Here is a 26,512-nt window from a genome sequence, read left to right as displayed (position 1 = left end):
TTTTTTTTCAGGGCAAACGTTTTCAAAAGCCCCGGCAATAATAACACACCAACAGTCTTTTATTTTTTATTTTAGTTATCCTACACAATAGGCGCGACCCTCACAGGCGAGGCCGCACTCCTGCCGTAGGGAGGGACGGCCTCCTGCAGGATCCAGCCGGTGTGGCGGTCGATCCTGGTGAAGGTGTCGGGCGTGGAGTCGTCGCAGGAGCTGGAGTAGGACGCGATGCCCACGAGAACCTCCCCGATGATATGATAGGGATTTGAGTTGAGCTACGAACTCTACGATACGTGTGACATTCACAAATTCAGGCAATAGTAAAATAAAATCAAAAATATCTTTATTTACCCGGACAAATTAAAGGAGTTCTGCAAATCATCAATAAATTGTTCTTAAGCAGCTTTTACTTGGCCCTTACTAGCGAGCTGAGAAGAAGCGCCGCCATCAGTCATCGGTATAGTAGTAAGTACTTACTTTGTCCGCACAATAGACTTCAATCGTTTCAAGATACACTTTTTCTTCTTTTTTCATTTTACAACTCCAGCTGCTTACATTTTCAAAAGCCCCAAATATCCTTTGAGACAGGGAGAAATAAAACACCAATAAAATCTTAATTTATTTAATAATCCTACATAACAGGCGCGACCCTGACAGGCGAGGCCGCACTCCTGCCGTAGGGAGGGACGGCCTCCTGCAGAATCCAGCCGGTGTGGCGGTCGATCCTGGTGAAGGTGTCGGGCGTGGAGTCGTCGCAGGAGCTGGAGTAGGACGCGATGCCCACCAGGACCTCGTCGATGATGATGATAATTCGGGTTGCAGACCAAGAGCTAAGTTACTTTAGCTTAGCTGACGCGGTTTCCATAGTCGTGTGCAAATGCAAACTATGAATTAAAAAAACACCATGGAAAACTGCGTCAGCTATGCGAGCAATACAAGCTAACTTTGCTTAGTTTTTAGTCTGCAGCCCGCGTAGAAGGGACGATTTGAGCTAGTTATGTTGCTACGAACGCTCGCATAAAATTCAGGCAATAAGCCAGTACGTGTAGGTGAGAAAAAGAAAGAGATTTTATTTCAGTGCAAACTATTTTCGTTCCCGCGTACTTTTTCAAAAGCCCCGGCAATAATAACACACCAACAGTTTTTTATTTTTTATTTATTGGCTATCCTACACAACAGGCGCGACCCTGACAAGCGAGGCCGCATTCCTGGTGTATGGAGGGACGGCCTCCTGCAGGATCCAGCCGGTGTGGCGGTCGATCCTGGTGAAGGTGTCGGGCGTGGAGTCGTCGCAGGAGCTGGAGTAGGACGCGATGCCCACCAGGACCTCGTCGATGATGATGATAGTGCGGGTTGCAGACCAAGAGCTAAGTTACTTTAGCTTAGCTGACGCGGTTTCCATTGTCGTGTGCAAATGCAAACTACTTAAATATAAAAACACTATGGAAAACTGTGTCAGCTATGCGAGCAAGCTAACTTTGCTTAGTTTTTGGTCTGCAGCCCGCGTAGGAGGACGATTTGAGCTAGTATATGTACGACAAGTTGCTACAAACACTCGCATAAAATTCAGGCAAAACTTATGCAGTGCCACAGTAGAATGTAGGTGATAATCAGATATTATGGTAAGTACCTAAACTACTTTTTAAATGTCGGTGACTCAGTTTAAGTAATCCGCTCAATAGTTGTTTTTTCAGGGCAAACTTTTTCGTCTATTTTCGTTCCTGCCTCCTTTTTAAAAGCCCCGGCAATAATAACACACCAACAGTCTTTTATTTTTTATTTATTAGTTATCCTACACAATCGCAACCGCACTCCTGCTGTATGGAGGGACGGCCTCCTGCAGGATCCAGCCGGTGTGGCGGTCGATCCTGGTGAAGGTGTCGGGCGTGGAGTCGTCGCAGGAGCTGGAGTACGACGCGATGCCCACCAGAACCTCCCCGATGATGATGATAATGCGGGTTCCAGACCAAGAGCTAAGTTACTTTAGCTTAGCTGACGCGGTTTCCATAGTCGTGTGCAAATGTAAACTACATATAAAAACACTATGGAAAACTGCGTCAGGTAACTATGCTTAGTTCTTGTTCTAGGTCCTCAGCCCGCGTAGGGGGACGATTTGAACTAGTAGTTACGTTGCTAGAAACACTCGCATAAAATTCAGGCGATATGTAGTACCATAGTAGTACGTAGGTGGGAATCAGATATGATAGGTGACTACTTATATCGGTGACTCAGTGTATGTATGTAAGTAATCCGCGCAATAGATTTTTTTTCAGGGCAAACGTTTTTCAAAAGCCCCGGCAATAATAACACACCAACAGTCTTTTACTTTTTATTTATTGGCTATCCTACACAACAGGCGCGACCCTCACAGGCGAGGCCGCACTCCTGCTGTATGGAGGGACGGCCTCCTGCAGAATCCAGCCGGTGTGGCGGTCGATCCTGGTGAAGGTGTCGGGCGTGGAGTCGTCGCAGGAGCTGGAGTAGGACGCGATGCCCACGAGAACCTCCCCGATGTTATGATAGGGATTTGAGTTGAGCTACGAACTCTACGATACGTGTGACATTCACAAATTCAGGCAATAGTAAAATAAAATCAAAAATATCTTTATTTACCCGGACAAATTCAAGGAGTTCTGCAAATCATCAATAAATTGTTCTTAAGCAGCTTTTACTTGGCCCTTACTAGCGAGCTGAGAAGAAGCGCCGCCATCAGTCATCGGTATAGTAGTAAGTAGTCCGCACAATAGACTTCAATCGTTTCAAGATACACTTTTTCTTCTTTTTTCATTTTACAACTCCAGCTGCTTACATTTTCAAAAGCCCCAAATATCCTTTGAGACAGGGAGAAATAAAACAACAATAAAATCTTTATGTTTTTATGAAACTATCCTACATAACAGGCGCGACCCTCACAGGAGTAGCCCCACTAGCTTCACTCCTGCTGTAATTATGGAGGGACGGCCTCCTGCAGGATCCAGCCGGTGTGGCGGTCGATCCTGGTGAAGGTGTCGGGCGTGGAGTCGTCGCAGGAGCTGGAGTACGACGCGATGCCCACCAGGACCTCCCCGATGATGATCGGAGCCCCGGAGTCTCCGGTGCACATGCTACGGCCGGCCGCTTGGGTGCAGATCACCTCTGGAAGTTTGGAAGGTAAGTCATTGTTCTTAGTGTGGAGGAAAGTAATTTTGTAAAATGTATTACTTTGTGTACAAATTAGTTAATTCCCGTTCAGTTCTCCAGGTTAGCTATACTAATAATTAAATGCTTGTCTTAGGAGTGCATTCACCACAATGTGATTACGAGTTCATGGTATTACTGCTTTCTAATAATACTGTAATGTAAGCCAGGTTCTGTAGCTTGACAGGCTATGACATCCAGTGAAGGTTATCTTATTAATTACCTCCCTTGTTAAACTATCATGAAACCCGCACACTTAAGTTTCAGCCAAACCAACGCGATCACACGCGATCAGCCGGCGTGCAGCGATGGCGATCAGACTTACCATCGCGTGTGATCGCGTTGGTTTGGCTGAACCTTTAAGTGCTTTAAGTAAGTATGCGTGTTATTACCTATGTTACATTAAACTATACAGATTTATGGAAACAGAGGGAGCTTTGTAAGGAGTACGGGATTACTCCCACTTTTCGTTTCCACCGCTGCAAGTCCTGATGTGAAGCCAGGATCTACAGCTTGACCGCGGTAAAAAAAACCCAACCAATGAAGCTTATAAGGGGTGGGTGATATCCGGAATCTCTGTAAACTTCTGGATACGTACGGTCGTAAACGTTGATGTTGTCATCATCAGCGAAAGCCTCGATGCACTGCTGCAGCGGGATCGTTCTGGTGTCGAACACCTTCAGGGTGTCCAGCAAGGCACCGGCCTCCTGGAATGCAGAGTTTGGGTGTGAACATCAAGATTTGGAATTAATTTTTCGAGCTCCTATTGAAGGTTAGGAATGTATTGTGCTCCTACCAGTAGTTGGACCTAGAGGCAACGGTAGAAAATTATCGTTACTATCTCAACAACAACCGATACGATTTACGCAATGCGTGTAAAGGTTGTTGGTTTTTGGAAAAGTTGATATTGGCTTTGACTAGACGCTGCTTCATTTCATGCAAGTACTTAAGTATTTTTTGTAAGTCGTATCTTCGAGTACGTACTAAGTAGGTACTTTACGTACTTAGGACTAAGGTACACCAGCACCACCTATATAATATTACCTATAGGACGTAGCGAATTCATCATCAAATTCAGAATCTATCACGTGTCTAGTTTGTCTAGCTAGCTAGCTAGTATAGAATCTAGGCCTAGACTGAGTTTTTATCTCAGTTAGGATTATGAATGTTGAATAAATAAATGTATTTATATTATAATAAATTTCTTATCTGACACTTAAGTAGTTTATTATATTTGTTTGGGTATTATGGGTAATACATTAACGTATGTAATTTATGATAGCTGATACTAATCAACATGATATTCATGATTCATGATGACGGACCGTGATGAATTGATGGAAGGGAAAACCGCCCCGATCTTATTGTTATTTTATTTAGTACGTTCTATTGTGAACCTCTTTTATTATTATGTGTCAGGGAAAAACTGTGACGCATTGAAGAATGTAGATTCTAGTTACATATTAAATGCCGCTGAAGTGAAATTGATAATCGTTATTTATAATATTATATTATGCCTCGTAGCAACATGAGCCTTTTGGAAAGAGTAAAAAATGTGACATGGAAATCATATTTTCTGCACTAGAGAACGTAGCACGCAGAACTGACGGTCAGTGGGGTTGTAAGGCAGTAGCGGCGTAAGGGGGGGATGGTCCGCCCCGGGTGCCAAGCATAAGTTACTCCCCCCTGGAGGTCGCTTTGAAGGAACTAAGTCAAACTATCTGATCTAAAAAGTCTGACAGTCCCCCGAAGTCAGAAGTGTCCCCCCCCCAGGCTAGAGCTGTGTATAAGTTGCCCCCCCCCTAGGTCAAAGCTGGGAGCTGAGAATAACTTGCCCCCCCCCCCCCAGACGTACGACCATGTCTTGGTTGATGATGTAATAATGACGTCAGATGATGGTGATCTTGAGTGAGCTACTTAAGTACTTACTTCCTCAGCCCCCCAGCCAATAGCCCTCACAGTGTAGCCATCAGGGATGTACGTCTCCTGCGGGGGAATGTAGATCACTCGCACGCTCTCGCTTATGGTGATGTGCTGGGTCAGCACCACTATGGCGGCGTCAGCGGTACGCGGGCTCTCCACATAGTCGGGGTGAATGATGATGTAATAAATGTCGAAGAGAGTGCCACCTTCCATGCTGCTAGTGGAGCCGACGCGGAGCTTGTAGTTTTCGACATTTGGGTCGCTGGCGAAAGAGCGGGAGAATTTGTGGCGGTGAGACTTGCAATTTTCGTCAACAGATGTCGTTGCTTTAGTTCGGGCACAGATACATTTCTTTACATTTCCTACTTTCGAGGTGGAAATGAAAAGAAATGATTCCGTGGTCAAGAAGAAGTTGTTCTTGACCAACTACTGTTTTGCCACATTCACGGTTAAAAATTATTTATTATTATTACGCTAACACTAAACTACAACTTGTAATTTAAACAGGATTTTTTATTCTCGAGCTATTTTTAGATGCATATTGCACAAATCAGAAGGCTTCTTAATTTTATTTTATTGCTGTAGCTTATGTAACTAAAAAAGTAAAAATAAAAAGTAAACTTTTTAAAAGTTATAAAATACGCTTCCCGCGCAAAACTCGGGTTGCACTTTTTTACTTTGTTTCGCAAGGCTGCAACGGCATAAACTTAGGGTGCCTAGATTCTTGTGCAAATTAAGAGCAATTTTTGTATTTTGTAAAATCAAGGAAAAAAAATCTCACGTTGTAAAATGTAAAACATTCATACCTAAAACAGTGAGCCGTAGTCAGCACATGCCACGAGGATATGATAGAGCCAACGCATCTTGGCGTCTGCTCTCCAGTTTCAGGGTTTGTGTACACTATGGACACCACGAAGGGGTAGTTGTATATCGTGGCGGGATATCCCCCCACGATGCGCGTGTCTGGGCCCTGAGAGGTACATAACACTAAAAAAAATAATGTAAAATTAAAACTGATTGTCTATAATGTCTTCGCGCCATGATTTAAAATGAATGAATGAAAAAGATACAATACCGGGAACCGGACCCGGAAGTTCACCAATTTAGGGAAGCGATCGTCATCTGTTTATAATGTTGCCAACTATAGGGTACCGGATAACATTTAGGGAAAACCGGAGGCATTTTTAAATTTATTATTATTTTTAACCGCTTATTTATTTGAATTCAATATTATAGTTACATGTTAAGTTATTATATTAGTACTCACCAGCTGACACGATGGTCAATAGTAATAATAGTGAGAATTTCATATTTGATATTCTAATAAACTTACAATAACTACTTATTAACCTTACGACCTAAACCACACTGCTTTTACATCAATCATTTTATTCAATTTATATTTAGGTACTAAGATAATCTCAAATTGTTAATCAAATTGGATTAACTTACCTCACTTGCTTTGTATTGAAACATAAATAAATGCTGATAAGTAAGTATTTAATGCTGTATGCCCAATTTCCCCGACCCGTCTGGCCAGAGCGTGGGGAGTGTATATTATCCTCCATTTGCCTCTGGAGTGCTGCAGTGAAAACAGACTTAATGACCGATGATGATGATACCCAATTTCAACATGCCTGACTTGTAAAATTTGAGCGCTTATGGCCAACACCAACTATCTAAAAATAATTTAAAGCCTAAACTAGTTTAAAATAGTTTTTCTGCAATTTAAAATAGTTTTTTTGGCCTTCCCACAAGATGATAAAGTTAAATAAATTGTTCCAATAAGTACGAGTAGGTACAGTGTTGAAATTAAGGGCCAATGTAATTAATTGTGTCTGATGTTGTATGGTAAGAAAGAGGCATACCCACTGTTTAAAATGTTTTTTTATTTTTATTTATTTATTTAGGTACAGCAACAGAATACAAATTAGTTTTTACAATGTTAGTATTAATATCCGTATTACATACTTACATTTGATAGAAGTGGCCAATAATCTTATAAACCCAAAAATTGCTGATACCAGCCTAATCTAAAGTAATAATACAATATAATTTAACTACTTATTTCAGGCACATTTGACATGAAACACAAGTGCAAAAACCAGGATAAATATAATTATGATGTATATGTTACGGTTAATGTGATAAATCGAAAATTATTAATAATAACCGGTTATTATGAATAATTCCCGACAGTCGCGGTGAAAGTGATAAATTAATCACATTTAACAGTGATTATTTAATAATTCAACCTTAGTACTAACAAATTTCATAAAAGAGAACAACATCTTGTGTACGTGTTCGTGTACAGCCAAACTTTTGAACGTTTTGATATCATATATTAATACTAGCTTTCCGCCCGCGGCTTCGCCCGCGTGGAATTTTGTCTGTCACAGAAAAACTTTATCGCGCGCGTCCCTGTTTCAAAAACCGGGATAAAAACTATCCTATGTTCTTTCCCGGGACTCAAACTATCTCTATGCCAAATTTCATCAAAATCGGTTGCGAGGTTTAAGCGGGAAAGCGTAACAGACAGACAGAGTTACTTTCGCATTTATAATATTAATATTAGTTGGGATAATTTGGCATAATGAGTTTGGAATGTTTCTTGCATAATATTACTTTTCCATGATGCCTATAACATAATGTTTTGATTTAAAGTGAAAAATAGGTTAAGGTGCGGCGGGGGTGGCCCTTGGGCCACCCCTAAGCCGCCTATTTAGTTTTATACACACATAAATGACCTCATATTAATTACATTTACCAAATCATGCGGTAATTATTCATAATAACCGGCGATTATTCATAATTTTCACATTTATCACTTTGACCGTAACATATACATAGGTATTATTACTTATTTAAATTAAAATAAATAAATACTACGTGTATTTACTGAGAATCTCATTCAACAACAACAATAAATAATAGATAATCTACCTCCAAGTTTAAAGCGTAGATATCATTTTGTTTTGTTATTAAATTGGCAATCTCCATATTATTCATCCTCATGCTTTCGACAGTAGTTTATCAAGTACATACCCAAATACGAATAAGTAGGTACGAGTTATTTAATGAACGGGTAAAGCGATTGAATCACGATAAAGCATAGTTAGAGGATCCTTTCCATGAAAAGACTCAATTTAAGCCTAGGCGCAGATCACCGACTTTTAGTTGGCTGATAGTTGGGTCGGGCTGTTAAGGACATAATGTATGAAAGTCTAACTAAAATAGGGCCTAACTATCGAACTAAAAGTTGGTGGTCTGCCCCTAGGCTTATCGTTACACGAGTAGTTCACGCTTATACTCGTACGTCATAATTTAGGTAGGTACATTCATATCTACTACACACACAAAGTATAAATCATTGGATATAAAAGGTGTAAACAACGTCATTAAATGAATTATTATTATCAACGTTATCAGTGCAGACATAAACAAGGTTCATTAAAAAAATCCAATTCTTTGTATACCTATTACAAATAAATAAATGGCTACGCCTAGGTGCCTGGTAGATTGTGAAGAGCAAAATCATTCAGCAGTTAAATGTACCTTTAAAATTATTTAAGTTCTCTAGAAAATAATAATTGCATACAAAATGTATAAAACTGTTTCTTTTCTAAATACCTAAAATACTTTTTCTTTTTCTTGTCTTTCAATGACATGACAAATTGTGACAAATCCATAATGACAAATTTTTGACAAAGTAAACCAAAATTTTAAGTCTGAAAATTTTAAATAAAATATAAACGTAATGGGCAATAGACATGTAACAAGAATTATTAATGATATTGAAGATCAAAATATAAGTTCAACTGGAGATAAAGAAAAAAGAAGACGGAAAAGATACTCTAGAAATGCAGCAACTGCTTCAAACTCAAGGACTCGAAGAAAGTCGAATTCTAGATTCACAAAATCTTCAAGAGATGAACTTCGGAGGCTTCGTTCGTTATTAGGAAAAGAATTACCAATTATTTTGGCATTTCTATCATCTGAATGTAATAATCCATACGACATTTACAAAAAATTACATCGAATCAAACGGTGTCACTCGGAGCATAACAACCTAAGACCTTGTGACTGTGCGCAACCTTGCAAACCGTGTCAAAGAGTAAATTCATATCCATGTGCAACGTACTGTCGTGAGTGTAGTAAAATGTCTGTAGATTTTCAACATCGGCAAAGTCGCAGTGTAGCAGTATGATAGTTGAACGTAGAATCTAAATATAATTTATTTCATTCATAAATAAAATTACCACCACATTCTGACGTTTGTTTTGAGGTAAACTTAATTTAATTATGGCAACACTGACAGTGGCGCGCCTTCGTACGAGGTGAACGTGTTGCGTTCGTGTGTCATTGAAAATCAAAGTTTTCATGTTTTTTTGGAATTAACACTTGAAATCCCTAAATAATCTCAAAAGTGACGTTTTTGTGATTATGTGTTATCATCTCATGTGCGGTGGAGGTACAAGATAAGGGTAAGATAACCGTATATAAACATTTGTTCGCTCAGTGTCGGAGCATGTTCATGAAAGGCCGATGGCTCTAAAAAGATTGTTTTATGCATTTCACAGTCACAGCATAAAATGCTGTGTCGATATTTGTCACCACGAGTATTGTTAACACCCTTGTTGGCGCCGGTAATAAATTATGCATTATTTACAGTTCCTCATATCCTGGTTCATGTTTTTATGTATATCTCTACTTTATGACGAATATACGCAATTCAGGAACATGCTAATAGTCCAGAACAAGTAACATTTTGATTTCTAAAAAATACCAATTGGAATCTTATTAGAATTCACCCGCAACGAAACTTAAAAATACAGACCTACCCTTTAAATAAAAAAATTACCCTGCTTGAATACCTACCTAAATAATGCCAAAATTTAGTGAAATTAGTGCTCCTAGTTTGTGCACTCTTTTAGGTAAAATAATGGAAGTATTAATTATTCTATGTAGCTACGTAAACTTATGTTACAACTCAAAAAATTAAAACGTCATTAAAATACTAAAAAATACATTTTAGCATACTAAAATACGAATAAGCAGTATCTAGAAGATTACAGCTTTCTCAGACTTACTATGTTGTTTGTTTTGGTTCGGTTTCCAATAAGATAACAATGAGATAATCCTACAAGGACACTCCTAATTTGTTTATAAATAAGATTCTTGTCCAAATATTTACTTCCAGCAGCTATCTAAGATGTTACACAGGCAATAAAACACTTTAAGTGTTAGAAGAGGCAATTTTAAACCGTAAAATTTTCAATAAGTCGTATGAACAATGGTGTAAATGAGTTATATTCCAAAGTAGGCAGTCGGATTTAACAAAATTTAAACTACTGATTTACTTCTTAGAAATAAAAGTCAAAATAACAGATTACAATTTGGTGAAACTAAACCCAACTAAAATTAAGTTCCGAGCTTTAGAACCATAAAATTACTATAATTATAAATTTTTTCATGTAGCTAAATTGCTTTGTCTTTAAGTTTAAGCACTATACACAACCAATTTTTGTGTGAGATTGTCATATAGCTTAAAAAAATACAGTAATTATCCTTTCTTTAAGATGAGAAAATGTTCAAAGAACTTTTTTACTAAATAATTTAACTGTGTTACAACTCAATATTGGAATGTAATTGGAATGTTTATGGGCATAAGCACACACAGCCAAATATCCGATGTTCAAGATGAACGTAACAATTGATTCCAATCACTCGGAGCATGGTAATTGTTCTAACTGGCCGGCGCACCAGCATTTGCATCTTGGATACTAATTAATTGCTGCCAGCGTTAACAAGATGGATGGACAAGTTTGATGGGTGTATTGTTATGGAAAATGGTTTTAAGTTATTATATTTATTTAAATTAAACAATAGCCCTTTTAGTACCTAATAAAAATGCAAAGCAGTAATCGGTTTCCTATTAGATTTTATGATTGAGTAATTATTTAGATATTTAATGAATTTATAGCTCATTCCACATTTGTTTCAAAAAAAAATATTTAAACTATATTGACCTTGAGTACAATAAGAATCCTAAGAATGCAGACTTACATAATAGATGTAAAAAAAATCAGACTATTCAAGGATGTGTCCTAGTAGAGGCTAGGAAAAGGTATGTTAGTCGTCGTTTCAGCCAAATGACGTCCACTGCTGGACAAAGGCCTCCCCCAAGGTTTTCCACAATGTTAGTAGTAGGAAATATTCAGTCTGAATCAATACTTTATGTACTTCGTAGGGTGTCAAGACATTTTCAATTTGTTTACACCTGAGTTATGGCCTTCCTTGATTTCATTGTCTGATCTACCCACCAAAGCTAGGGGCCCCTTTTCAATCTTTTCAGATTTATTAACATTCAGTGCTAATAGATTTCCTTAAATAGCCAAACCCATGAGAACACAGTATTGTTGTTATTTTTTACAGACTACCTACTACCTTAACAATAAAGGTCGCAGGTCGCAACAGATGAGAAACCGCACACTTGTACCAGTGGCGGGCATTTTATTTTTAGGTAGGCAAACTCAACATTCACTGGTTGGGTTTTTATTGGCGGTCAAGCTGTAGATCCTGGCTACACAGGAGTTGCAGCGGTGGGAACGAGAGGTGGGAATAGTCCCGTTTTACGTAGGCAATAGATTGGCTAAATACACAGTTTTGTTGCAAAATAACACCTATTACGACTGCATAAGAGGCTGCAACTATAACTAGTTTTTGCCCGCTGCCTTGCCTGAGTGAATTTCAGTCTGTTACAGAAAGACTCCCGCGTATCTCTCTTCAAAAAACCGGGATAAAACTGACCTAAATGTTTTTCCCTGGGTCTCATTTCTTTACCAAACATCAGTGGTAAAGCGTAAAAAGGAAACACAGACAGACAATATTACGTGAAGAATTATGTGTGTTGGCTCTTCAATGAAAACTCGAGTCATCATTTAATTTTACTATAGGTATATTTAACACAAACAGTTGTAGAAATGGAGGGCAGTCAGTTCAATTGATAACTAGGCGTACATACGCGGGCATTGTCTTGTTTACTGTATTCCTTTTATTTAGGCAGACGTCCGAAGCCACTAAATTAGCGGTAGTAGATTAGTCGTATGGGTTGCCGGAAAAAAATGCCGATCCAACCGACTATGTCTGACAGAAATGCAAAAACACTTATAATTTTGCCGCAAGTCCCAATATTCCTGTTAACCCCCAGCTAAGCAAATATATGCTTGGGTTATCGATGTCGGAGTTCGGATAATCCGACACTGACACCGTTACCGCTTTCCCTAGAAACCGCTTTTCCTGCTTAAAGGGCGTGAAAAATTTGCTTTAAGCAACCATGTTTCCCCTCATTTATTAGAATATCATAACGGGACTATTCTCACTTCTCGTTCCCACCGCTCTGCAACGCCTGTGTAGCCAGGATCTACAGCTTGACCGAAAATAAAAACCCAACCAGTGAAGGTCAGGTCAGGGGAATAATAAACTGTCATTGGCCCCGCAACGAAATTAATCAGAAGAACATAGGAGTTCGAGTACTTTATCCCAATAAAAACCCAACCAATGAAGGGTCACGTTTGTTTCCAAACTGCCATTGGACCCGCAACGAAATTAAGAAGAACATAGGAGTTGGAGTAGTTAATCATAATAAAAAACTGTCTAAACGTTCCGCTATTCTAGTGGCCTGCAAGCTATTAGTTTATACGGCGTTTTTACGAGCGGACAAGCGCCGGCAGCAGGCTTAAAGCATGCCAATCACGATGTGATGGCACATGCCACACGCTCCGAAAGTGCTTTGTAGGTGTTTTTTTGTTTTTCCCATGGTCCTAGTTTCGGAAATTCCAGAAAATCCCAGTATAGAATAAAAATACGATAGGATTTTTTAAAAGGATGTCTCTTGGAGTGTCTGTTTCAAAAACCAAATTTTCTTTACCTTTTAGATTCTTCAAACTATTCGATATAACACGACACTCAAAGAGAAAAAAAAGCACCAAATATTCTCACAAAAGTACTAAAATGACTGGTAAATTTTCAGAGGGCGATGTTATCGCCATTCCAACAAAACCTTGAATAAATGAAAGATGTCTTTATCAGATTTGTCCCTTAAATTCTGGAACATTTTCTGAAGCCTTTTCAACTACTCTAAGATTAGGACCCTTTAACTTTTCCTATTGCGCCGAAGGGAATTGTCGGAGCAAAATAAACTGCCTAAGATTTACGTACTGACAAAATGATGTGAGATAGGTAGAATATTTTAGGGATTTACCCTTCTAAAGCTTCATATTATCTTTCTAAAGCTCTAATCGGCATATTGTGTGATAAAATAGGTATAACAGATGAAATTCGATGCACCTGCTGTTCAAAGCGCACCAGTTAATGCAGCATCCCGCTTCTAAGTCCTGTTCCTCATTCAGTTTTGGGATCATTTCCACATTGATTTTCCAGAAAAAACACTGTCCATGTACGAATAGATACTTTATAGCCGTATATTTTATTTATACTATGCTCTTGCCAAACCATCTTCAACTGTGTGTCCATAACTTATGTTATTTGATTAACTATGGTCAAGGCTGCAGCGGGCTAGCAACAGAATTGTATTTTAGTGTGGCGCGACAGCCACTATCAATACATCGTCAATTTCATCCCATAATAAGAAATGAAGACGACAATAATCATCCCCGATTTCGCCCTTCAAGCTTTTTCTGATAAAAGGACATTCTGGTTCATACAATCTACCTATCTGTAATAAAAAATCTTTGAAGACATTAAACCGAGGCAATGACGATCGTTGTCCGTTGTCACTTATTGTTTATCTTTCTAGAAGCTCGTGGCAATAAATGGCTTTATTTATTGTTACATTAAGACCATTCCCCAGTTTGTAATTGTATACGAGGCAGCGATCCAAGTCGGCGCACACATTCAGTTCCCGAGAGATACACGCACCTGTTCCGAAGCCATGTGATGTACAGCACATAAAACTAAACATTGTAGCATCTTATGTACGTTGTAATAGGGGCGATTTTCAGCAGGTTGCCTAGCAGGTAGTCTGATGCCGTCGACTGTACGTAACTCGTTGAAATTACTTTCTTTGATTTATTTAAAGGACTGGTAAATGTCACATAGGTAGGTAAAATAGGCACGTAGCTTTGGGTTTTAGCTTGCTTGATCGACAAAGATGAAACTGAAAAGTTTTGGTTCCACAGAAGAATGGATTATTTCTTTCTATTTCATTTAAAAAAGAAAATTATAAGGAAAAAGTATCTCTACTTCACAGAATGTTTTCACATATAGAGAAACTCAGCAACTTTCTACTCACTTTTTCTTTGTAGTCAACCATTCAGCTATGATCCTTTATTTACGAGAGAATTTCTATATAGTACAACATTATACCTAGTTCATTAGTATTCCTCTCCTGTTTCCCAAAAAGACAATATTTTATGTAATCCCACAGTTTCTTCCTAATAAGTAGGTCCACCAATTACACCCGGGAAATGTTGTCAAAGATCCAATCTCTCGATCATGATTAGTGCCGTCGCCAGTTGAATACCAACGACGAGCGAGGTTTAGTGCCCGACAATAGTAGTTTGCTATGAATACGGCGCTCGTAGTGATAGAGCGATCGTGGATTTGCTTTTTTTTATCCAAATGAGATACTTTATGATTGTTTTTAATGTGGTCTTTGAGGTTTTGACTGATCGAAATTCCCCTTTGCTATAAATATACGCGTGTTAGTTGCAAAGATACTAGAATCTAGTCGAAACTAACTGCTGCTGTTTCCATATTATACTCGTAAGACGCCACAAGAAATATAAGTTCTTGTAACTTATTTTTTCTTGAGTTGACTCGTCCTCTTGGAAAAGGCCTCCGAATTTTCCGGATCGGAATTTGAGAATCCAAATGCGAGAAAGTATAAACGCCATATTTTGTTTCCTATGTACTGATTATCCACATTTCCACTCGGTAGTTAGGTGTATTCTTTTATTAAATAATCGAGCTTTCCCAGTGTTTTAAGTACCTATAGCTGGACATTTTTATTTTTCGTAGCGATAAGACTGCCTAAATATTGCCATTCTTAATACTTTTTGTGGCGTGTAATAAAGAGTATCACTCCCTTTCAGTATTCCGGTTTCATTCCCTGAATAATGAAATTCCCTCGTAGCTCAGTTTTATTGTATTTCATAGATACCACCGCCCACAAGTTTCCAGCCTTTGTGTAATATTTTCGGCACGAAACGAAATAAAAGAAAATATTGATCGATACAGCGATCGGCATATACATTTGGCTCGAGAGCAGTATAGTGTTGTGAGCCGAAATTAAATGGCTGCTTACTACAAGTAACAGGCAATGTAATGGATCATTCTATCGAATACATTTTACACATTGTGCCACTGGAGCATAAATTATTATTATAGCCATATACTTTAGATTGGAAGATGGATCGGGTTTGCTTTGAGTATGTTGTAAAATAAATTGTTATGGCCCATATCCGTAGTTAGCTGGATTGGAAACAGCTGATTAACTAGTTTAACTTGTAGTTTAACTAGACTGGGCCTGCGTGTTGGCGGATTAGCAGGCGCAATAAAAACTAATTGTCTTAGCCGCTGTAAATGGTTATGCTTGTCATGTGGTCTGCAAAAACTCTTGGGGACTCATTTCTGAAGTGTTCCATACGAAACATTGTGCTCCTTCGTTGCCACTAGTGCCATTAACAGTTTGGGATACCTACGATATCTATGAGCATTGAATTCTCTGAATGCCTGATGGATGACAGTGATAATAGGGACATATCTCTTGCCTCTGTTTCTTCTCAGCACTGACCCACATTATTATACTGAAATACTGGTAGGGTTTTATCATCATCATCATCATTTTTGTATCCACTACTAGACAAAGTCTTCCCCTTTAGGATTTTAGCGCGTGTATGGACCTTATCAACTCCGCAATCAGATTTTTATCAACATCATTGGTTCTTGCTACTAAATAAAAATCATGCACGACACGTTGGTATATCTTGGAACTAGGCCCATAAGACCAGACAACCGCCAATCAAGTAAAATATAAAGACATAAAAAGGGTTACGCCTTGCGATCGTCATAACAAGCAAACGACACACTCAACGCACCATCATCAAAGAAAAGCCAATCCCAACCCTGCATAAAAATACCCGTAACAATGCCAGCACGAAAACTAACCCTTTAGGAGCTCGGGCTTCCTTTTGGGTCGACTAAATGACGCCGTTTGACGTGGAGGTAAGGGCTGTCAACTTCGATGTTGTATTTTTTAGATTATTTTCAGTTCGTTTCAGCCAAATGACGTCCACTTTGATAGATTTCCCGCATCTAGGTGCTCTCCAGATCATCGGTTATTTTTAGCAGTGTTTTCTAATGTAGTCTTAGCTCTATCTCTCTATTTATCTGACATAGACATAATACATCAATTAAACACAATATTTCGCGATTTATTATTAGGTGTTTCTGTTCGGGAAGGCGCTGGATTAGGTCGCCACTCGCCACCAACCGGCCATTGTGGAAATCATTGGGGGAGGCCTATGTTCAGCAGTGGGCGTCCTATGGCTGAAATGATGATGATGATTTTGATTTCTGTATCACCAATCACCATGTTGTAGCATCTTCTGTAAGCAATCTCGTTCTATTCTATTCGCTGTAATTTCATAATTTAATATCGGGTATGGGTACGATTCTTTCTGGTCATCTATTTATAATCGTGCTACTTATTTATTACCTAAGATATTCTTATCGTGCCATGTTATTATCTCTGTCTGTGCTAAATGGCAGTTTATTGTATCTAGTCTCGTTGGTTTCTAGACATTTAATTAAGTCCGATATCTTAATTAACTGCAAAAGTTTATTTATTATCAACTTATGACTCATTTTGAATCTATCTTCAGTTTTTATCATTGACCATTCGTCGATGAGATGACACGTACCTGATACATTTCTGGTGTACCATTTAACTACCTGATTTATTATTTATTCGTGTATTTTTATAGGTTTATTGTTAAACATGGATTCTCTGTCTTTTTAAATTAAAACTTCGTCAGCAATATTTCTTCATTTAATTGTTTTCCGACAGAGTTAAGATAGCCAGTTCCTCTGTGGTTGAATATTCCAGGTAAAGCTCGCTTCCACCTTCGGCTTGATCCTCACTTTCCATCAGGTGAGAATATGATGAGATACCGGCCAAGAGCTTCCCCGTTGTGGAAAAAAATGCATATTCATGATGTCATGATTTTCTAAATCCTTCATCATATTCTCGAATTCCTGACTATTCTATTCGACCTGAGTACTTTACCATTCAAAAATAACTTTAATATTACATTTACAATCCAATATTAAACTATGCCAATACCTAGACATGTCTAACCTATATCCTATGCATAGTTGCGTGTTCACCTCAAGGGCCCTCTGTCAGCCCTTCGCTCTTCCTATAAACGTAGGGCGCAGGGTTGTCACTGCCCTCCTTTCGCATCGCGGCATCGTTCCCCAATTTGCCCTAGTTTTAGCCCACTTGGGAGTAGTATGTTACGGAACTGTAATGGGAAGGTCATATTGATCAGATTGTGTGAAATTGTTGATGGCCCGTTTGATGGTTAATAAGACTGTTGTCGAAGAAATGTTATTTTTCAATACATTCGGAAAGGTTTGCCTTTTCGTTTATGAGACATAGAACTGTTCTATCTGAATTCGGTAATTTCTCACGAAAATATAACTAAAAGAAACTGTTTTTCCTAGTTGGAATAGGTCCTGCACATGACGTGTGAAAAACAGATCTGATTCTGTCATTATGAAATGCACCTCTTGAAAGCTTTCGATTTAGCAAGTTTGTATAGAATCTTTTTCCTTCCATCCGCCATTTAAATTCAAATGAACCTTTTTTTCTCGCTTAATTCAATTTAGCAGCCCTAAGACCTTACCTGCGTCCCATTTTAAGGGTACTTAGCCAAATTGCTATTGAAGTACCCGCTGAAATCATTTTAATCTATGCCGCGCCCGCGTTTGTAATATTGGCATGGATACTACCCACATCCCTGAGGGCTGACCGTGCATTAATATTTAATTAAACTGGTATTAGGCCTACTTAGCGAAATAATGCCCTGGAATTTTGATGGTGGTTCAGCATGGAAACATAAAAGTAAAGGGATATAGTTATTTTTGTACTATTTTTACTAAAAGCTTTGGAGTAATAATTACATAACCCATAACCAGTCGATATTATGAAAGTTTGGATTAATTTGACTGACAGGAAAAGAAGTAAAATTATTTTTAAAACATGTATTACTTATGCTGTAGGAAACTGGCGGAATACCTATAAAATAATGAAGAAATATCTGAAACCATTTAATGTTTCAAACGGTTTTAAGATTTTACATAAACCAATTATTGTTATTGGCTAATCAGAGGCCAAGTTTTCCAAAAGATAAAAGAGAAACCTTCCTAAACTAAATTCACCCACAATTTGCTCGGCCGCGATGATACATGCTTCTCAGATCATTACCAGTTCACTGTAAGAATAATAAACTGCAGGCGCAATGGAAGAAAACTCAGTGGGGGCGCTTCTAATACTTTATTTACCTTGATGACTTATTTATTTTAAGCGCAGATTCCTTTAAAATACATTATATTTGCTAATTTTATATACAGGGTACACAGTCTTTTCCTTCCTTTTTAGGGTTCCGTTGCCCAATAGCAAAAAATGGAACCCTTATTGTATTACTCGTATGTATAGAGATCAAAACCGATAAAATCTCATCCGTGACTTAAGATACATTTAGCTTGTGCGCATAGCTAATATCGCTCAGTAAATCCAGACATCACGACATCGTGGTGACCATGGCAACACGGAACCCAAGGCTCAGTCTTTATAAGATGCTATTGGCGCCCAACATGGCTCAACCTACATATTATTATCTGCAATTCCCTGTGTAAACTGGCAATATACAGTGATTTCTCAATTGAACCTAAGGGACCAAGTCCTCCGGGCCCAGAATGTGCAAAAATTTGTCCCGAATTTGCTCTACTTCTAAGCCTAGGCGCTGACCACCGACTTTTAGTTGGCCGATAGTTGGGTCGGGCTGTAATCTGTATGGATGGACATGTATTATTGAAGTGCGAACATGACACCTATTTCATTTTCATGCAAATTAAAATTGGGCTCAACTATCGGCCGACTAAAAGTCGGTGGTCTGCGCCTATACTAAGACCTAGTTAAACTGAGACTACTTCACCTATCTCAGCTAGTTTCAGACAAGACTCCTCCATGCATCATTCACGCGAACTGACAAACAAAAAACGTTCCAAAGCTCAGTGCTTTGTACCCTGTCCCTTGGGCGAAATGTGGAAACGGCGGCTTCAGTTTCCCATTTGTTTCGCGCTCTAATTACTGGGGCTAATTACAGAAAGTGCTTTAGTTTTAGTTGTATTGCTTCATGTGTTTGTGTTAATTATGTTTTTGCTAATCCTATGTTTTCGGCAGTTTCGTGTGGAATAGGAAAAAGTTTGTGACAGTGTTCTAGTTACTAATTAATAACGTCTATTATTTAGGAGTCTGGTACGATTCGATTCTTTCTTCGATTCTGGCTCGATACGATACATTTTCGAAGTAATCGCCATTGAAACTTTCTTCATCGCCATAGATCTACATCTGATTCCAAAATGACATCAAACAAGATATTTAAACCCCTCCATTCTGTCTCATCCCAAAAATAAATAGCAATTTTCAGAAATAGCAGTTTGTTTCTTTCTCAAGCTGCGGGTAGAATTTCAACAAGACGGCAATTTCCTAAACAAATAATTGATCCAATTTTCTCTCTTAGCTTGTGTGTGCCAGTGTGCCACTGAACTTGATTAAGTTTTGTGTTTCAAAAGTATTTTGATGTTATTGAAATACCATTTAATTTTGTAAAGCCATTTGTGTTGTTGTCATGTTATGCGGATAAAACATTGTCTCTCTAATATGTTAAATTTTAAATAAGTCTAAACTTGGGCAGGGTCATAGCTAGATGATAAGTTATTTTATTAAACAAAACATTGTTCTATTGTACACGTTTTGATTGAGGATAACTTACATAAATAAAATGTACGTTAAAATTTACAGGAAAACTTACTAATTAAACTTCTTGTTATCAGAATTTTTACCACTTTTATCAAAGCTGTGTCACACCACACATAAGCTACAGAATTATAACAAATTGCTGCCATGGTACCATACTACTATGTTACGAATGATTATTTCTCCTTTTAAAAGTATTTTCAATATTTTGTATAATTTATCAGTACACGTCGTGTCTCTAATTGTTTGAGGCAAGGATATATTATCCCAGAAAGTAATATACTTTGGTGAATGGGTTTCTTATGAATCATAGTCCGCAAGTCCACAATTTATGAAAAATACCGTTACCCGAATGGTAGGACGAGTATAATTTGCACTTGACCGATTTTTTATTTTTACAATTCTAAAAAAATAATGCAGCCTCTCACGATCCAGGTCAGTTGACTCTCCAAAGGCTATCACGGTCCGCAGCCCTCCAAATATAGGCCGGTCCCCCACAGATGCCTGATTAGACAGCACGCACCCACGTATTGATTGCCCTTTATCTACCGTGGAAAATGCTAGTCTAAGATAATATTTATTGCCTAATGGCCGGCTCGTGTCGCCACGCTCGAAAAAGTGAAATTACAAAAACTACACCCTAACTTTCGCCGAAAATAGTGTGTCCCTGAAACTACGTTGCGTGTGGTTGCTTCTAATCGATACGAATTTGACCATATCAAAGTAATCAGTGAACGCTGTGAATACAAAACTCCCATTTTATGTACCTATGTAAATTCATAATTATTGCCATTGCACCGATGTGCATCATTATTTGGCAGACCAAAGTAAGTTTTGGTATTCAGAAGTTTTCAAGTGACTTAGCTCTTTTAATCTAATTCCCTTATTAAAATTACATTATACTCTCCGGGTAAATTGCCATTTTGTGGGAAGATGCGTCTAAATTAGGGTAACACAATAACTGTCAAAAAGTTTTATTAAAAACACCCAACCCTACACGTGTGGGAAGGGCATAACATTCTCAAGTTTGAAGGCAAAGTGAACCGTATAGTGTTGGTGGTAGAATGGGGATTCCCATTGTCTGATTCCGGGAGGGCGAGGGAAAGAGGTTCAGATGGTATGCGAAAGGCGCAAGCTATGTTTCTGCGCTGTGTTGCTGTTCGCCCTGGTCGTGTGCTACTTGTTCTTGGATGTACGCCGTGCGTGGTATAAGCTGATCCTGCACCTGTTTTACTTCGTGTGTGATATGCTGAAGCTGCTGATGAAACTCGTCGAGTTGTATTGAAGATGATTTGATATTGGTGCGAGGTGAGTTGCGGAAACCGGCGTTAGTTATTTCGTTTTCATTGTATTGTGTTGTGAGTTGAAAATATGTTTTCTTTTTCTATTTTCAATGCAGAAAATGCACAATTCAAATGCTCTTATTGAAACTCATTTAAAATGTAATTACCTATTACAAAACAATGCAAAAAGATGTTACTAAATATAAAATCATAAGGTGCATTACCCGTAACTTCCGCCTTTTGTTTTTAACTTATGCCTTAACTTCTGCCTGCGGCTTCACCCTCGTGGATTTTGACGTTTCACATATTATTTGCGTGTCTTGTGATCATATTAACTCTTATTTCTTCCCAAGAATTATAATATGAATTACATTCTTCATCTACCTTATGTCATCTACTTCGCCCACTTCTCTATGAAAATTTAAAATATTCAACATTACCCAAAGCGTGATAAAAACGTAACAAATAGTTATTCACTATCCATTACACATTTCTAGCAGAGACCGAGCACTTGTAAGTCTACTTAGTAGGGAATTTAGTGCAAGAACCCCTCCACTTTGGTATAGAAGGCTCATTTTTGCACCAGTTGTTCTTTGGGTGCTCCTGAGTAGATTTCCGTCGGTAGACATCGGGAGCCCCCCCTGTGGTAGCAGGGGGAGGGGGGGCAAGTTTCCTTCTGCCGCGCTTCACTTTAAGGCCCATATCTTCAAAACTATGGGTATTAGGGCAAGTGTGGTGTCATTTTCAGATAATTAAAGGATGGCGAATTCATTTCTAGAACAAACTTTTTGCCTTTTCATACAAAAAAATAGAAATATTGAGCAAAATTCACAAAAGCCAAAAAGCATTTTTTTAAATAAACGTCGTTTACTTTTAAACCACTGGAGATAATCTAATAAAAAAAATATATCCTGAAAGCTACATTTATCAGGATTATAAATATATACCATTGTATGGTACTTTTTTCGAAAAAAGTAGGTGAAAAAAATTTTTTCTTCAGGACACAGCGGGCGAAATTTACTGCGCGTCGGAAAAAAATATTTATTTTATCCATGAATTCATACTATTTGGTTCATAAGCAAGTAAAGATAATTATTTTAGAATTTATTTAGAGTTCCTGGCACATCAATCTACCATGATTTGTATTTTTTCTTCAATTAATTTTGAACTCTATGTGTAAGACATAAGGTTGAAAATAGCTTAAATACATTTTAATGTTGAAAATATCTTAAGAAGAAAGCACTAAATAAAGAACTTGAATTTGTCTAAACGTCTAATGATTATTATTATTTTAATTAACACTTATTTGTACATACTATTGTACCAGTGATTTAACGGAAAGGTAAGTGTGAAGAAAGCGAGGATTGATAATCATTGTACGGGAGATTATTTTTAGCACAAAAGCTACGGCTGTGACCATTATAGTTGTTTTTTCAGACAGCACCAGCTTCTGCACTACTTCTTGCACTTAAATATCACCATTTCCAGTCAAGCTTCAACAGCTACGGGCAAATTGGTCCATGTAGGCTCCATGTTGCTATCGACTCTGGTCCACCCCCAACCAGTCGGGTAAAGGAAAGACTGAGTCGGTTGCTTGCAACTGATCCTATACGCGAAACCCTTGATAAACTGCCAGTAGCCAATGCTGATACAAAGCTGTCTGGGTTATCTTATGTAGGGCCACACCTAAGCGTAGTCCACAGCGACCCATTAGGATCTTTATTCTCCTTTTTTATTCCCTATCATCTAAAAAAATCCTTTCAATGAGTTAGGTGAATTAAGCGTCTGAATGAAAGCCACCTAGTAGTCTTCTGATGCCGGATATGCTGACCCAAGCAGACCCATCTTTACAGTATTAAGTGTTTCATGGACCCCACACATTATTCCACATGCTCGAAAGCTTCTGTTGTTAGGCCCATTTTGTGGGACATGTGGTTCGTTCCATAATGCCCAGTTTGCGTACCTGTAATTGCTTGGGCTTAAAGGACATTGTCAGAAACCGCCTAAAAACCACCCAAAAACAATAACCCATCATAATTATTTTCTATTTTTTTTAATACATTAAGCACCCTTTCATTCTAATGGACACTTAAGCATTGAAAAATTAAATAAATAAGTCTTTTAACGTTTATTCTATAATACTATTACAACTTCCGGACGTTTTGGTGCGTGGCATGGTCTAAAACATATCAAGTTCCATAATTTTTGCCGATAAAATCTGTACGAGGCATTACCGTACTTTATTGCTGGGAGTCCATGTATAGTGATGTTCCTGCGGCCATCATAGACAATAAAATATCGATTTTGAAAATAAAATAAATCGATTAAACTGCTTTGAAGACTAGATTTGCGTTAAAAGCTAAAAAGATATTGACACTATTACAAGAAGCTATCTAAAGTGTCCAACTGGTCGAAGGTCGTAAATAAAATAAAAATAATTAGGACCATAAACTGATATTCATGGTATCATAACTGTAAAAGTGTCAGAATCCGATGTTGAATCCAATGCCAGTTGAAGTGTGAGAAACATATATCAACCTAGTATAGTTGCCAGTCTCTCATAATCTATGCCAATGAGGGTTTTCGCGATTGAAAAATCCGCCAGATGGCAATACGTAGACGTGAGTTCCAAATGCTGCATGATTGGTTATTTTTGACATGACATTGACAGATATCCACCAATCATGCAGCATTTGGACCTCGCGTCTACGTATTGCCATCTCGCGGATTTTTCGATCGCGAAAACCCTCATTCATAGCACATGTATAATAATAGACCAAATGAACTTTTATAGATTGTGAAAGAGAAGATAAAGATTTTATTATTTTATTAAAATCTTGCCACGAGGTAGTTTTTCAGTAGAAACCAGGATTGGATAATCGCTACAGGCAAGTATCAGAACATTTTATAAATATTTTTAATCGATTATATCATTGTGAATCGTTTTAATAAATTGTCATTTTACTTTTTCAATTAAAACTTTTTCAATCCCTAGTCTTGTCAAACTGTCATAATGTCAACAAATTATAAATGTCACGTCAGTTGACTCAATTTCAGTCTTCTGTGCGTTTATTGTATTTTTATTTCAATGAAATAGTGCTAAAGGGTTAGTACTAAAAGTGAAAGCCTTTTTTCAGAAAGAAAACCAATGTGGTGCCCTTATTATTCATACTGTTTGAAAGTTACAAGTCAGTGATACAGAGTTGCCGACATTATAACTCCGTAGTGATACCATACGAAAGAAGAAGTTTTCCTAAACACTTGTGTTATTTTTATATGTGATCAAATAAAAAGGATTAATTCTACTGCTCAAATGGAATAACTTATCCCAAGAGACCGAATATAAAAAAAAACCTCTCCATAGAAATTATCACCATCACGAGGATGTGAATTTTTTTGAGAATTTAATATTGGTCCTGTAAGAAAAGTAGTTGTATTTCAGTAGTAGAATCAACCCTTCTTGTTTCATCAGCAAGAGTAACTATAAAAACGCCCTGTAGGTAGGTATTATTAAGCTGAAGAGTTTGTTTAGTGTCAAAGACTGTCACACAGTGTAACTTAAATTGGCATATTATGATAATGAACATAAAAACTTAAATAAATATTTATGTTAATATTTTTTCTATTTATTTATTTTCCCAAAGCTTCACAGTGACAGCTGAAACAGCAATACTGTTGTAAAACTAAACTTGGAACAAACTGTTACAAATATTTTACAAATTAAAATAAAACCGCATGTTGCTTTACTTTCTCGTATAGGTAATAAATGTAATTAATGGCTAGATTATTAATGTTACTTTGTTACCCTCAATAGTGAGGAGATCTTATAAAATGGTAACCCTGATTTTCATTGTCATTCAAGTGCTCTTTCTTCGCATAGGCTTCTGTGATTTGGCCAAGGGCCACACACATTGCGATAACATTATGCGACATTGATTTGACAGCAGCGGAGTGAAGTCTTGCGACTATGCAAAATGAAACCCTGTAATCGTAGCGCATATAGACATAGACGGGGCGGGGCACATAGCTCGTAGAGCTGATGGCCGCTGGGGCAGGAAAGTTCTTGAGTGGCGACCACGAGCCGAAAGACGTAGCGTGGGCAGGCCTCCCACTAGGTGGACCGACGATCTGGTGAAGGTCGCGGGAGGTGCCTGTATGCGAGCGGTGCAGGATCGGTCTTCGTGGAAATCCTTGGGGGAGGCCTTTGTCCAGCAGTGGACGTCTTTTCGGCTGAAACGAACGAACGAATGATACGTATTACCACTATTTACCAGACATTACTATTTATTGCATACTCGCCGGATTACACGTAGGAGCACGCGCGTTACAGCTTCGGCCTTGCATTATTATAAGATCTTGTTCCGCCCTTTTACGAACTTCCTCCGTGAGGATATCCCCGCCGAATTCTATGATGAACCTATCAAAAGTCATATTCTGCAATGTCAACCCACCACAAGGTGGACCGCGACGACCTGATAAAGGTAGCGGGAAGGCGCTGGATGCAGGCCGCTACCAACCGTGCGATGTGGAAGTCATTGGGGGAGGCCTATGTTCAGTAGTGGACGTCCTGTGGCTGAAATGATGATGATGATGATGAAATGAATGAAAATGACAAATCTTCGAACGTGTATAATACCGTGCCAAAGTAATCATATAATTTTGGCACCTTAATAACTATTGCCGTTTTTGTTGTAAAGATCATGCAGCGCTACTTGCGGATATTATTGGAAAGAAAACTATGTGGGCTCTAGATCTGAAGCCGCTTTAACGAACACGAAGTGCTCATACAATGCGGCGTATTTTCTTCCAGTCTTTAGTCAGGACTTTAGTCGAATTAAAACCCCGGTTGAACGTGATATAGCCGCACTAGGATACGATGCTTTTTTGCATAATCGCAAGACTTCGTTCCGGTGTCGACCGAATGTTATCATGATGTATGTGGCCCAGGGGTTACCGTAGCCGCTAAGGTTTGAAACTTCTTGCTTAAAATATTGTAGTCTTTGGCATAGACTACGACGGTAGTCATGGAGATAGGAGTTTGTTATCTCGTGTCAGATGTAAATGG

The 26,512-nt window shown here is 38.3% G+C and overlaps 2 protein-coding genes across 2 annotated transcripts in view; one reads left to right on the top strand and one right to left on the bottom strand.

The window, feature by feature from the left end:
* Nucleotides 1–77: 77 nt before the first annotated feature.
* Nucleotides 78–6,470, bottom strand: LOC135084019 (trypsin-7-like). The gene is made up of 6 exons (XM_063978759.1): nt 6,365–6,470; nt 5,904–6,084; nt 5,104–5,359; nt 3,773–3,881; nt 3,059–3,132; nt 78–239 (listed from the first exon to the last, which is right to left on the bottom strand). The coding sequence occupies exons 1-6, from the start codon at nt 6,405–6,407 to the stop codon at nt 81–83; spliced, it is 822 nt and encodes a 273-aa protein (XP_063834829.1). The 5' UTR covers nt 6,408–6,470; the 3' UTR covers nt 78–80.
* Nucleotides 6,471–8,781: 2,311 nt separating this feature from the next.
* LOC135084236 (inositol 1,4,5-trisphosphate receptor) overlaps nt 8,782–26,512 on the top strand; it is a 122,336-nt gene continuing 104,605 nt past the window's right edge. The window contains exon 1 of the mRNA XM_063978988.1: nt 8,782–9,581. The gene's annotated coding sequence lies outside the window, so the exon portion shown is untranslated. The remainder of the gene's footprint in view (nt 9,582–26,512) is intronic.

This window comes from Ostrinia nubilalis, chromosome 25, assembly GCF_963855985.1.
Source record: "Ostrinia nubilalis chromosome 25, ilOstNubi1.1, whole genome shotgun sequence".
Classification (NCBI taxonomy): Eukaryota; Metazoa; Arthropoda; class Insecta; order Lepidoptera; family Crambidae; genus Ostrinia; species Ostrinia nubilalis.
The sequence above is the reverse complement of the archived record's forward strand: the minus strand, read 5'-3'. Positions and strand labels throughout refer to the sequence as shown.

Coding starts and splice junctions, on each gene's coding strand:
- LOC135084019 (XM_063978759.1), bottom strand. CDS start 6,407: ATGAAATTCTCACTATTATTACTATTGACCATCGTGTCAGCTG. Junction 3,882..5,103: donor TTGGCTGGGGGGCTGAGGAA/GTAAGTACTTAA, acceptor TCTGCATTCCAG/GAGGCCGGTGCCTTGCTGGA. Junction 3,133..3,772: donor CAACATCAACGTTTACGACC/GTACGTATCCAG, acceptor CCAAACTTCCAG/AGGTGATCTGCACCCAAGCG.